The sequence below is a fragment of the Aplysia californica genome, unplaced genomic scaffold, assembly GCF_000002075.1.
Source record: "Aplysia californica isolate F4 #8 unplaced genomic scaffold, AplCal3.0 scaffold00182, whole genome shotgun sequence".
NCBI lineage: Eukaryota > Metazoa > Mollusca > Gastropoda > Aplysiida > Aplysiidae > Aplysia > Aplysia californica.
In genome coordinates this window covers 686253-699270 of record NW_004797452.1, presented here as the reverse complement: position 1 = coordinate 699270, position 13018 = coordinate 686253, and the positions used below count along the sequence as shown (strand labels likewise).

Genomic DNA, 13018 nt, shown 5'->3' with positions numbered 1-13018 from the left:
GGGGGGTGCAAGTGCATGGAAAGAAAAATTGTGAAAGAGAGAGAAAGGTGAGTGGTGAAGAAGAGAAAGAAAGAAATGAGGAGAGAGAATTTGGTTCTTATGGTGTGTGTTTACATATATGTATAAGATATACACTTGTGATTTTTATCTTTCAGCGATGGCTTGATCCACTCAAAACAATCAAGAAACAGTGCAGGGGTAAGTTGATTTTGCTTTGGTCTCCACCCTCGTTTTACGTTTAATTAAAATAAAATCTAATTTTGGTGTTGTGGTTGATTACATACAGTTGAACCTACTGCAATGTCCACTTTACTTTTTAAAAATCTGTACAAATGATCACTCCTGTTCTATCCGCTTTACTCCAAACCAGTTGGTGTTGTACTTACAGTGGTCACATATTCATATATTGAGCCAAGTAAAGAAAAACAACAATAATTTCACTCTAACAAAGAATGTTAGACTCTCTAAGGATGTAAATTGTGTGTGAAAGTGTGTGTGCATATGAGCAAATGCATCTAAAAATGCCAGGTTACTTCAAGAGTTAATTAGAGGTAGACCAAGAAAGTGTTCAAAATTGTAAGAAATTAATAATTGTTAAATAGTTGTTTTGCTTTCTTTTTGTTTGCATGTCTTTGCGGTAACTATGGTGAAGAAAATGAGTTCTGTCCTCTATAAAATTTTGGTTTACCTTATTTTTGAATCTTGCAAAAGATTTTTGAGATATTTGTTTTATTTCATGGGTATGGTGTGAAAGTAAAAGATAATAATTTGTTGATTGATTTTTATTTTGAACTTCAGGTCCTGCATATGAGTTCTTCTTCAGGGTCAAGTTTTATGTCTCTGATCCAAGCAAACTCGCTGAAGAGTACACAAGGTAAGAGCTGCCATTGTGTAGTTGCTACTGTTTCAGGGAATTGGTGCATTTACGTTTGCTCCAGTGCCTGCTAGTCAGTTGGGTATAACTATATTTTATTTATATGTTGGGCACAATGGTGAAATTAGGCGCTCGTCAAAGTAATGAAATAGAAGAAACGAGACATTTTTCTGCCTTTTGGGTAATTTTTATAACTTTTTTGTGTGGACACAACACCTTTTATGTCCATTTAAAAGGGGGGAAGAAATGTGCCACTGAAAGGTATTGATTTTCTGGATAGTTCGGAAATCTGAATTTCTGAAATTGTATGTTGTGAAGTGGAAAAATAATCTTGATACAAAGGTTCTTCTTCTCCTCCTCTTCCCATTTCATCTGTTTGTTCATGTGGCTGTTTCCCAATCACTAAATGATCGAGGGTTTTATTTTTTTTAAACGTCAAACGATAAAATTATCAAAGCAGCTCCAAGTAAAGAACGCTTCTTGAGTCTGCATAACAGTGGGGCCTCCATTTCTTAAATAATTATCGGTGAGTGATTGGCGGGAGCGATGGGGTGGTTTGCTCCGTCTTTCATGTCAAACATCTATCATCCATTTAAATCTCTCCTCCTGTTTTTTTGTATGTTACTCTTTAGTAACACCTCTAATCTTCGAAACCGTATCACTTACTTGTATTGCAAGTGCTGTAAAACTCTTACTAAAACCAAAAAAAAATTAATGGGCAATTTGGTCCAGTGTCTGTGTGTTGTGTACTGTCAGGTTTTTCTTTTATATCTTGTTGAGGAAGAACTATGGTCTCCATCAGCAGTCAGCAGGTAGATCATATCTGTTGTTGGCTGTAATGACTAGTGCATGAAGCATGTTTTTTAATAGTGTTCTTTGTTCTCGCAGAAGCCTCACAATATTTCTCATTTCTGAAGTTGGAGTACACTTGACAACTGCTGTCACCAAGTCTTTGAGAAAAATCAGAAAACTGTATTATTTGGACTTAAGGGTGTAGTAGCTCAAGACTTGAATTGCATCACTACAAAAATACCTTAGTCAGGCCCTGTTTACTGGATGAAGGCTTCTTTTCTTATGACAATACTTTGGTTTTACATTTTTACATTTAGGTGGTTTTTTTTTAAAGTTTAAGTTTGTTTTGTTTTGTAGTAGGAGTCATTATTATATTATAACAATCATTCCCTGTCTTTTTTTTTTCAGGTACCATTTTTTCCTACAAGTGAAAAGGGACATCCTGTCAGGGAAATTAGTATGCACGGAGGCCAATGCTGCCATGCTTGCCAGTTATGCTGTTCAATGTGAGTATTTTAAGTGACGTATATCTCACCTGGTTTTAATCTATGAATAATAATGTTAAGTAAGGCTGGGGTGTTTTCGTATTTTTGTATTTTATAAAGGGGAGTTCTGCTTAGATGAAAGGATTCTGTCAAAGCTGTTGTGTAATTCTGCAATGACTTTTGAATACTTCTAAATTCCTAATTCTCTGTTTGGATATCATATCTAGGCTTAACTCATATCAGAATTGAAATTATAATGTCAACCCTATTCCATGAACTGATTTTGGAGAACATGGTATTTTTGAAAGTCAATAGTGGACAGAGTGTAAGTTGCATCTGTAGCTTTTGGGCTCTGATAAGTTTGTCATCAAGTTTTTGATTGGTTTCTTTACTTTTAAAGTTGTGAATATTTCTTTTGTTATTAACTGACTCAATCCCATATCTCGGTTAGCTCGTGAGCTGCATTCAATCCCCCAGCCGAGATAACTTGGTTTTATAGTTTTGTTCCGTATACTAGTTACTTCATTTTGGAAAACGCCTCAAGTTTTGTATAAGGTCAATTTATTATTTCCAAGGCCAATTCTGCTCAGAGGGGTGCTTGAATTTGGTTTGTACAGTCATTACACAGGAGAAGTAGCTGTTTTTATAAAGGCACTTTCAGCACTTTTGTTCACACTGATCAGCTGAGCATGTCTCGCTATCGATTCTCTCTGCCTTTCTCACACTTACAATTTTTTTTATTCATGAAAGTATTCAACAGTCTTTATTATACATGACATACAATATATAGATTTAGACACTTACAAGCATATTTGAATATCAATTTAGGGTTGCTCTTGCTCATTCGGCCATGAAAAAAAAATTAAAAGCCCCAAAAATGCTAAATTTGTACAATACCCCAAAGCAAAACTACTAAAGCTACGTACTTAAAATTCTATATGTCTGAAGAACCATCTTAGGTTGTATTTTGTGCCAAATTTCAATGCAATTGGATTATATTTATGATTACTAGTGTGCCATTACATAAGTGCCAGAATGGCCGGTTTCTGGGTACAATTTCGGGAAAAACTCCAGGGATTGAATGAGTTAAGCAAATGCTATCATCTAGATAAAAGCTGGCTGAAAATGAAATGGTAAATAATTACCTTGTTTATAGTTTTACTGAAATTACAATGTCAATCCTAGTCCATAAGCTGATGTTGGAGGACATGGTATTTCTGAGAGTCAATATTGGATTTGTGTCTTTCGGGCACTGATAAGTCTTGTCATCAATTTTTTGGGGGGTCTCTTTTCTTATTAAGTTGAAAGCTCCTTTTGTTATTAACCTTTTGCTATCATTTAGACGAAAATGGGCTTCAAATAAAATGACAAATGAGTACCTTGTTTATTGTTTTGACATACATATGATATGTACATATGCACAAGCACACACCGTCCCAGTCAAGTATTATGAAAAATTTTGTCATGCATAGAAGCATCTTGATAAAATGTTTCTACTGAAGTGTCGGAAAGATAAGGAATGTGCTGTTAGATCATTAGTCATACTAGACTGCAGTATGGGGATTCCTGTGAGATTTCCTTTTTGGGGGAATTCTTGAACTTTGTGTTGTTTTCATGGCTCTATCTCCACCTGTTTGGCTTGGTCCCACTAGATATGGACTTATCTAGAGGTATATTTATTATCAGATATACATGTATAATATTTAAATTGCTATTCTATGTTGAATGATGGGAGGTAAGATGTGTGGAAGTGTTAAGTTCGGAGACAAGGGTTATTTGGATGCCTTTGAGAACATACAAGGTCAAGTTAAAAGGAATTTTGAGAAATCTCAGTGGCAGCCTTCCTGGATGAAACATCGCTGTACCCTGAGATATTTCACCGTCATAGAATGACTGGGATCTTGTAGTGATATCATGGTTTAATAACAAAATTTTTTGTCAAAGTATTTTGATTGTTCCAGGTGAACCCTGTTTATTTTTTTAACCTCTGCTTCACTTTCTGTTCCAGCTGAACTAGGTGATTTCAACCCAGATGAACACAAAGAAGGTTACCTGAGTGGGTTTCTGTTTGTTCCAAATCAAAACAAGGATTTTGAAAAACAAGTCGCAGAGAAACACAAGCAACACAGGTCAGCTGAAACCCTCTGTTTTGTCCTTTCCATTTTGCAGCAGAGAATGTCATGTCTCTGGATTTTTATTTGTAATCACAATTGTTGCGAAGATGAATATGCTATTCGAAATTTTTTGTTGTCACCTTGTTAGGCATTTTTCTTGTGATAATGATGATAACACTGGTATGTGCCTATGTGGTGTTTTGTTGGGAGGTCACTGGTGTGTGTCCTTGAGCAAAACATAATGTTAGCTCAAAAACCGGGCGCTGCATAGTGGCTACTAGCAATTTCAAGTTTACTGTCTGTATTAGCATGTTGTTGTGGATTAAGTAGCATGATGTATAATTGTATATACATATTTATGCATCTATGTATAATGTATTAATGCTATTGTAAAACAAACCTCCCCTCGCAGATAATAAACAGTGAATTTCTTCTTACTTGTCAGTTTGTCTGAAGTGGCTTTTTTTCTGTAACTTTTTCTAATTTCCAGGGGACAGACACCTGCTGATGCGGAGTACAATTTTTTAGAAAGGGCCAAGCGGTTAGAAATGTATGGAGTAGATTTGCACAATGCAAGGGTAAGTTGAGATCACATGTTTAATTTAGATAAAGTTGATGCTGTGGGTGGGTTGCAGGTGCTCTGTTATGTTTTGCGCCTTCTTTCCTATCAAACATCTATCATCCTGATCTCTCTCCTTTTTTTAAAAAAAATTTTTTTTTTATTATTATTCTTTTATAACACCTGTAATCTTTGGCACTTATATCGCCTTATTGTATTGCAAGTGCTGTAAAACTCTAAAACAAAAGTTGACAGAACAGTTACAGAAAGGTAATTGTCGTGGAGAAAAATGCTACTTGTTTCCAATTAATCAGCTCTATAGCTGGCTTTATTGTACTAACATATGTTGCTCAAGGCTGGGGGTCTGTTAAGTGGGTATGTTTGTGTCTGCAAGCTTGCTCATACCTTTATGTGGATGTGGTGCTTGTGTGTGTGTGTGTTAGCTATATGTGTGAGTGTATGTGTATTGGCAAGCTCATATGTGACCCTGTGTTTATGTGATGTGTGCATGTGAGTGTGTGAGTGAGAAACGTAAATGTTGGCACTAACATTCTAGTATGATGAAGGATAGATTGAAATTTGACTGTACCGTTTGCAAGTTGTGGGAAAAGAAGGGCACCTCTTTGTGGCCATGATTGGCAAGTTGTAAGATGTTACGTGTGTCTTCATGACTAGAAAGTTTTATCAGGAATTGACTGTAAATTAAGCTTTTCTCCGAATTCTTTTTTCATGCTTTCAGGACCAAAGTAACATTGACATTCAACTCGGGGTCACATCTGCTGGACTCGTGGTATTCCAGAATAACCTCAAGATTAACACATTTTCATGGTGAGTTGTGTTTATTCATTTCTAGAGAAGTTAGTAAAGTAATCAGTTTAGTTATTATTGTTTGATAATCACAGCCATCTTCTTTGTAATTCTCTTTTGAACTGAGACGTTTGATGCATAATTGAAGTTCTAATATTAAATTGCTAATATATATTTTTACAAAAAATCTCTTTATGTTGATTACTATGGATTGTTTAATATTTGTTAGCCGAATGGGATCTCACATGTTTAAAGTAAAAGTTCAAAATGTGCACCATACTGTAGGTTGTTCTCTTCAATCAAAATTTTTAACATGCTATTTTCATGTTTTTGTCTTTTTTCCTCTCAGGGCCAAAATTGTAAAAATTTCTTTCAAGAGGAAACAGTTCTTTATTCAGTTACGGCGAGAGGTGGGTATAGTATAACATTGTTATGTTGATCATGCAGTGTTCTTTTTCCAAGTAGTTGTCTGTTATTTGATTTGCATGAAAGATGCTGCAACAAATTGTTAAAATATCTGATTGACACGGATTGTAAATTTAAGCATTACTCTATCAAATGTCATGTAATACTTTATCAAATGTCATGTGCCTGAAATGCACGGCAGTGTATACTTGTTTAAATGAGTATTTTCTGAGGGCTGATGCACAACACTTATACCCTCCTTCACTTGTTGATGGTGCATTATTACTGTTTTCTTATTTTGATTGGTTGTTGGGGTTGATGTGGCGATGGAAACTTTTGTTACTTTAACAATTTAGTTTGTACCTAATTCAGTTTTGCAACACCTGATCGTTTTCTTAGAATTTTTTTGTACAGATATAGGTATTTCATTTGATGGCCTAAGTTATTTATTGCTCTCTTTTTTTTTCTGGTTTTCATTGTGTTTTGCTGAATCAGCTGAGATGCTGGCCTCTCTCATTATCATTTTGAAGATTACAGAATTATAGTTTCTACAGGAATGAAATGTATACTGATGGTTGTTCAGAATCCCTGTAAGTTTTTTATGGAAGCAGACATAAAGTGTGATCAGTTTACATGTATTTGTGTGATTACTTATTACCCCAGTGTGAGTCACTTTTGAACTTTGAACTTGATGCCCTTACAGAAATATTGCTATTAGATTGTCTTGTGTTGAAACTGGACAGTAATTGTCGTCGGATGTGAGCAAACATGTCTGTCAGTGTGTTTTAACCTCTGTGGTGTTTCAGGTAGCTGATAGCGTAGAGGATAGTGATGGCAAAGGAGAAAAGGCCCAAGTAAACAAGTTTTCACTTTTGTTGCTATATTATTGTCTGGTATCTGTCAGCACAACAGCTTATTGTCTCCACTAACGAGTCACCATTCTTTGTAACCATTTCTCTGCCCCTGCTGTTCCATGGTAATACAGTCGAAATTGTCTAAGACGGCCACCCATTGTCAAGGAGAAAAGTAGATGTCTGAGAAAGATGGATGTCTTGAACGGTTTCAGTATATATAATAATATTAAAAAAAAAGAAAACTCAAGGGAGAAGTGGGAAATGGCTATTTTTACAGTTCATTGTCTTGGACAGGTGGCCGTTGGAGCAGGTTCGATTGTATATGTGTAATGTCGATGGAGGCAAAAGCGTTTTTCAGTTATCATCAATAGCCGTGATTATGCTTGGTGCTTCACAGTGTACCATTCTGTGTTCTAGATTCTTGTCTTCATGTTGTTCCGCTTTTAGTCTTTTGCCGAGGTCGAGTTTTCTTTTTGTTGTAGGCAGGTTAATGCCTTGAGGAACTTATCAGAATTAAGCGTTGCTTCTTTTAGACATTTTGTAGCTTCCAGCAGAAATGGGGAACTGAATGTGTTTCGGCTTTTTGTGTAATGTGCTATTTAACGTTTCATTTGAGTTGTCACTTTATGGAAGTCCATTTATTTCTCTCCCTGACACCCAACTGGATTTCATTTCATGGAGCGATTTTTATTGTTTGTCAATTTGTTCTTCTCAAAGAGTATATGCTTTCACAGTTTTCACCCTTTTCACTGTGTGCTATGTGCTTCTTAGTGTTGAATTTTGGCTCTGCTCTTTTTGTTTTTCTTGTGTTGATTTTTGGTTTCTTTTTCTTTGTGTTAAGTTTGAACTTCACAGTACACCTTTGATTAATCGATTAATCTCTAAAATCAAGGTTTATTTTGCTGAATTATGTCCCTTTGAAGGATTGCATTCTTGGGGGAGAGGGGGAAGAAATGTTTCAGTATGAAGTTGTATTTACTTATTTATTTATTTATTTATTTATTTATTTATTCATTCACTTTTTAGTTAACTTATTTGTTAGTTGATTCATGGCTTTACTATATTTTATTTCTTCTTTTGCTGATTAATATTAATTTGTCTTTTTGTTCTTTTCCTTTTGTCTTCTTCTGTTAACATTGGTTTTGATGATCTTCAGCGATGGTACTATTAAATGTCCTCTTGGTGTGTGCCTGTCATGCCGTGGTTCACTCTGTTGTGTTCTTGATACTTGTGTTTCCGTAGTAATGGTGCCTGGCACACGAATCGACCCATACAGTTCTCATTGCCGGCATGGGCGTTTTGAGAATACGAAGAAAATGTGGAAATTTGCCAGTAATAAAGCAAAGACTAATAAAGAGAAAATCTACAGTTGTTTCCCCCAAGTCTTTTCTTTTGCCACTTCAGACTGCTCGGCGGTGTGAAGAAATGTCTTCCTTTCCTCCCCCTTTTTTCTACTTCACCAGTGTAGTCCCTCCCCACTAACCTAAGGGGTTCTTTGTCCATTCTCTGTCATGATAAAAAGCTAGAAGAACTTTAAGAATGTCCAGCGTACTCACATGTTATCTTTCCCCTGAGCTAATGTTGTAGGTTTGGCATATGCTTATGTATTAATGCAGTTATTGGTTACCTGTTAAATACAGGGGTGTATTGTTTGCTTGATGTCGTCATCTGTTTTTTGTTGCTGTTGCATGAATCAAATTGTAATATTTCATTTCCAGCTCGCCTTGGGCAAACAGGCCATCTTTTACATCCATGCTGACATAACTAGCAGCAACTTGCATACCTTTTCATTATACCACGCATAAACTTTTAGAAATGTAGTATGTTCATTTACACTTATATCATTCTTGTAAAGAAAGTTCATAACACTGTTTGATGTGGTTTCCTGTGAAATGATATTCCTCAAATATACTTATAGTCAAATTTTAGTGCTTCACACATTCTTTACACCAGAAAATATGTCACTGGTAGCTCTGGTATCATGGGTACCTATCATATTGAAGGGGCCAAAAATCCTGAACTTTGTTTGTGTCTGGGTGTATGCTGTTTCAGAGTCTGTCCAACTCGTCTTTCTGCTGTTCGTTTATTTTTAGTGCTTCTCATTGTAAGCAGCGTCATGAAAATCAATTTAAAAATGGAAGAGTGTGGGTGGTTGGCGGGTGCTCTGGTGTGGTTTGCTCCTTCTTTCCTATCAAACATCTGTCATCCTTATCTCCCCTCCTTCTTTTTTGTGTATCTTACTCTCTTGTAACTCATAATCTATTCTTCGGCACTGATATGACCTTGTTGTGTTGCAAGTGCCGTCAAATTCTTACTAAAACTAAAAATGGAAAAGTGATATGCTCATTGCGGTCTCCAGGATATATGATTAAAACATAAATTTACAAACTTGGTTGTTTTTTTTTTGGTTTTTGAAAGTTCCTTAAACTTTGAAGTATGGGGTCCTGAGATGTATGCAGAACTTAAAGAAAAGAGGTTTGAGTTTATGACGGTTGTCCTAGGTTACATCATAGCTCTCCTAAATTCATTATCCACAAGGTTTTCTTATTCATGTAATACTTTGTCAGTGTGTTTAACCTTTTCGTAATTTAAGTTAAAGCCCCCATGAAGTTTTGAAAGTGTAGATATTTAGAATGTTCAAATTCGATTTACAGGCTCATGTGTCTTCAGCTTTTCGTCATATCTTTTGGACAAGAAGTGCATTTTCTCTCCTTAGTGTTTTGTGGTTCTTTGTATGAATGTCCTTTTTGTTTTATATTTTCCTCAGAACGAACCTGTGGAGAACCTGATAGGGTTCAACATGGTGAGCTATCGCTCTTGTAAGAACCTGTGGAAGTCCTGTGTGGAGCACCACACGTTCTTCCGACTGCATCATCCGCACCCGCCCTCCAAGAAGATATTTTCCATGGGATCAAAGTTTAGGTATAGGTAAGTCTGGGCTGCTTTTATTGAAGTGCCTTTCTACTAATGCTTGTTATTTCACATGTCTGTAGTTACAGTGGGAGGTATGGGGAAGGAAAGGAAGGGTCCCTGAGTTGTTCTGCATCTATACGTATTGGTTGTTCCAATAAACAATGCAAGCTTAGTTGCTCCAGCCGTGTACTGTAAAAGATGTTAGGACTCGTAGGTCCTGCTTCATTGTACGTGTAATATGTAAGTAGAAGATTTAGAATGAAAATTTTTTTCGTCTTTGGTCCAGCCTCATATCTGAGCTGCAAAGGTCTCAAATTTCACTTCTAAAGTCCTTTTTGACAAAGTAGACCATGGCAAACGGAAAGCTGGAGGTGAATGCAAGGGTTATAAGGTTCAGTTCTTCATAACAATATTACATGTTCTAGATCCTAAAGGAAGTTTGCAATAGATGCCTCAAACCACAGTACAACTAAATTTTTAATTTACTGTAGCCCAATTTCCTTTTAGATTGTGGTGTCTATTGCCTCTTAGGCAGCCTTATGCAGATTTCATTTGTTGTTATCTTAATTTATCCTGATCACGGTTCAAGAGTTGAATGACCTATTCTCCTCCGAAGAAAAAAAAAAAGAAAAAGAAATTAGGTAAAATCAATCGTTGGCTGACCATGCCTGCACGTTCCCGGATCGAAGTAAGTGCTGTGGCACACTTTACCTCACTCTACCCCCTATAGGAATGAGCACAGATACTGGAGTGTTACAGCACCAAAATGCCTCAGACTTTCTTTTATGCTGCATTGTATCATTGTGTGTAGTGTTGGCAATAGTTTTAATGTGGGTGCATAGGCTTTTTGTTGTGGCAACTTCAGAACCCTGCAGGGGAAAAAAACAACAAGTTAGAGTGTAGTTTTATAGACAGAGCATTGATGATAATGTTTCAAGTTGATGGCGCTTCACTTCAACACGAACTTGTCAGAGTCTAAAATTCAGTCTGTTCCTGAAGATTTGGTAGAATGCCGATGCTTTTGCTTTAGATTGGCTGGAGAATGATAGACTATGCAGTTAGAGTAGTATGTGAAGAAAATGTCATTACAGAATAGCGAGTTTAGGAAGTGCCTTTAGAAAATTTTGTTACTGTAGCATGTCACCTGTTCTTTTAATTAAGATTGCTTAGATTTGATGGTTGCTATTTTCTGTTTTGACTAAAGATAATTTTTATTATGTTTGTTGTGGTTGTTTTGTCATTGACGGAAAAATAGAAATGGTTGAAAATTGGTGCAAACTAATGAATTTATTTTTGTGGAAGATTGAGGGTTAAAATGTTCTCTTCTGCTCAAAATTTGTAAAATGTTTTTTTTCCACGTCTTCAGTACAAATTGATGTGATGGGAAAACATGAAACTGGTTTGTCAGTCCCGAATATTATAGAAGGAATCTCTTCAATCGAATTTGCTTCTTTTTCAGTTCTCCGTTCAAAGAGAAAGTATGTTTTTAAGTGGGACTGTGACCCCATGTTGTCATCTGTAAAGAAACTGAGAAAATTTGTGGAGTCAGGACCCACAGGTTTAGAGGGGAAAGTTGGCTTGTGGTTATTCCCTGTTGGTTATTCAGTTGTACAAGTTTACCCATCATCATGTACTTTGAAACATTTTTTATGTCGTTGAATTATTGTCTGATTTTTTTATTCGTTTTTTGTCCACGTCAAATGCCCTCCCATCCTTCAAACTGAAAACACTCCCCATCAAAATATGAGATAACTTTGGTAAGCCAGGTGACTTTTGGTTGCCCACCCCCACCCCACCCCACCCCTCCCCACTGTGTTGTCTCCCTCGGTTTGCTTCTGGTGGGCCAGACTCCAAGTCAAAACAGTTTATTTGCTTTTTGATTTGAAGCCGAAGAACCACTGTGATCAGTTTTGACCACCACAGTCCATTTGCTTCGTGCACCTTGTGTGTTTGTTTTGTTTTGTTTTGGTTTTTTTTCCTTGTGTTTTCTGTTACAGTATGTGAGATGTTAGTAAATCAATTGTTTTTATATTTTTTTCTCTCCTTCTAGGCCGACGTTTGGGTGTTCATTTTAAGTGTTGCACTTTATTTTTTTGTTTTTACTCTTGTTTTTGTTCTTGTGTGTTCTTGATGCTAATCAACAGTGACTATACCCAAATACTCCATATCATTCATAATCTCATAATAAGCCCTTCTTAACTGAGTTCCCTGTTTTTCTTTCTGTTCCTGGGTTCGCTGTCCTCCACATTTTTATATCTACCTACTAGACAAATTAAACCCATGGGCCAGCTAAAAGAGGGAGGAGATGTTGTAGCCTGTGACCTCCCATGTTTTTCACCATTACTTTAGTTGTCAGATTTTAGGTTGTGTGTCCTTTTGCACATCATGTCTTCCCCATCAGTCAAATCATATTGGATGTCCTGCTCAGTTTATGCTTGTTTGCACACACACACACACACACACACACACACACACACACACACACACGCACACACACACACATTTCCAACTAAAACAGGTGAAAAGTTATTTTTACTCCTTGTTCAAAAATGTTTTCATGAACACTGCTCGATATTTCGAACTCATTTTCAGATATACAAATATGTTCACGCTTGAGTTGACAGTTTCTGCTAGGTATGATGAAGACCAAATGACAAGATAGAGATTAGGATAGGCACCATCAATACGGAAATTTGTGTCAAACAGCATATAGAAAAACAGGATCGTAGGAGGTAAGGAACACACGATGAAAATGACGGCAATGAAGGTCACCATCTTGACAACCTTTTGATCCTTGACCCCAACTCCTTCCGCTGCACGGTCACCCTTGGCAACAGTTGCCTGCCGCCATTTTGTTTTACTATTGAGTTTGACGACAAGCACGATGGTACAGCAGATGACGAAGACGAAAGAAAGCGTCGTAGTAAATACGCCTTGGGTGAGATACGTAATGGCTTCCAGCAGTTCTCTCTCGGCCGTGTACGTAGTTTTTGATACTGTAGCATTCACGGTGAAATCGAAAACCCATTCAAGTCTGCTTCCAAGGCAGAAGGGAATAAGTAAAATGGACATGGTGATGTAGATGGAGATAATGATTATCTTTGTCCTTGCAGGTGTGATGATCGTCTTCACCTTCAGAGGGGCAGCGATACACAGACATCGCTCGAAGGTGATAAAGGCGGTGATAAAAGTCGCGATTTTGACAAAGAGGTAAC

The 13018-nt window shown here is 36.7% G+C and overlaps 1 protein-coding gene across 1 annotated transcript in view; it reads left to right on the top strand.

Moving 5' to 3' along the window:
- Positions 1 to 13018, top strand: part of LOC101855725 (tyrosine-protein phosphatase non-receptor type 4) — a gene marked incomplete at its 3' end in the record, with an annotated part of 30581 nt that overhangs the window by 17086 nt on the left and 477 nt on the right. Inside the window, 9 exon segments of the mRNA XM_035969779.1 lie at positions 156 to 198; positions 799 to 874; positions 2075 to 2172; positions 4160 to 4280; positions 4756 to 4843; positions 5564 to 5652; positions 5981 to 6041; positions 6843 to 6890; positions 9658 to 9818. Coding sequence (XP_035825672.1) covers positions 156 to 198; positions 799 to 874; positions 2075 to 2172; positions 4160 to 4280; positions 4756 to 4843; positions 5564 to 5652; positions 5981 to 6041; positions 6843 to 6890; positions 9658 to 9818 — 785 coding nt within the window.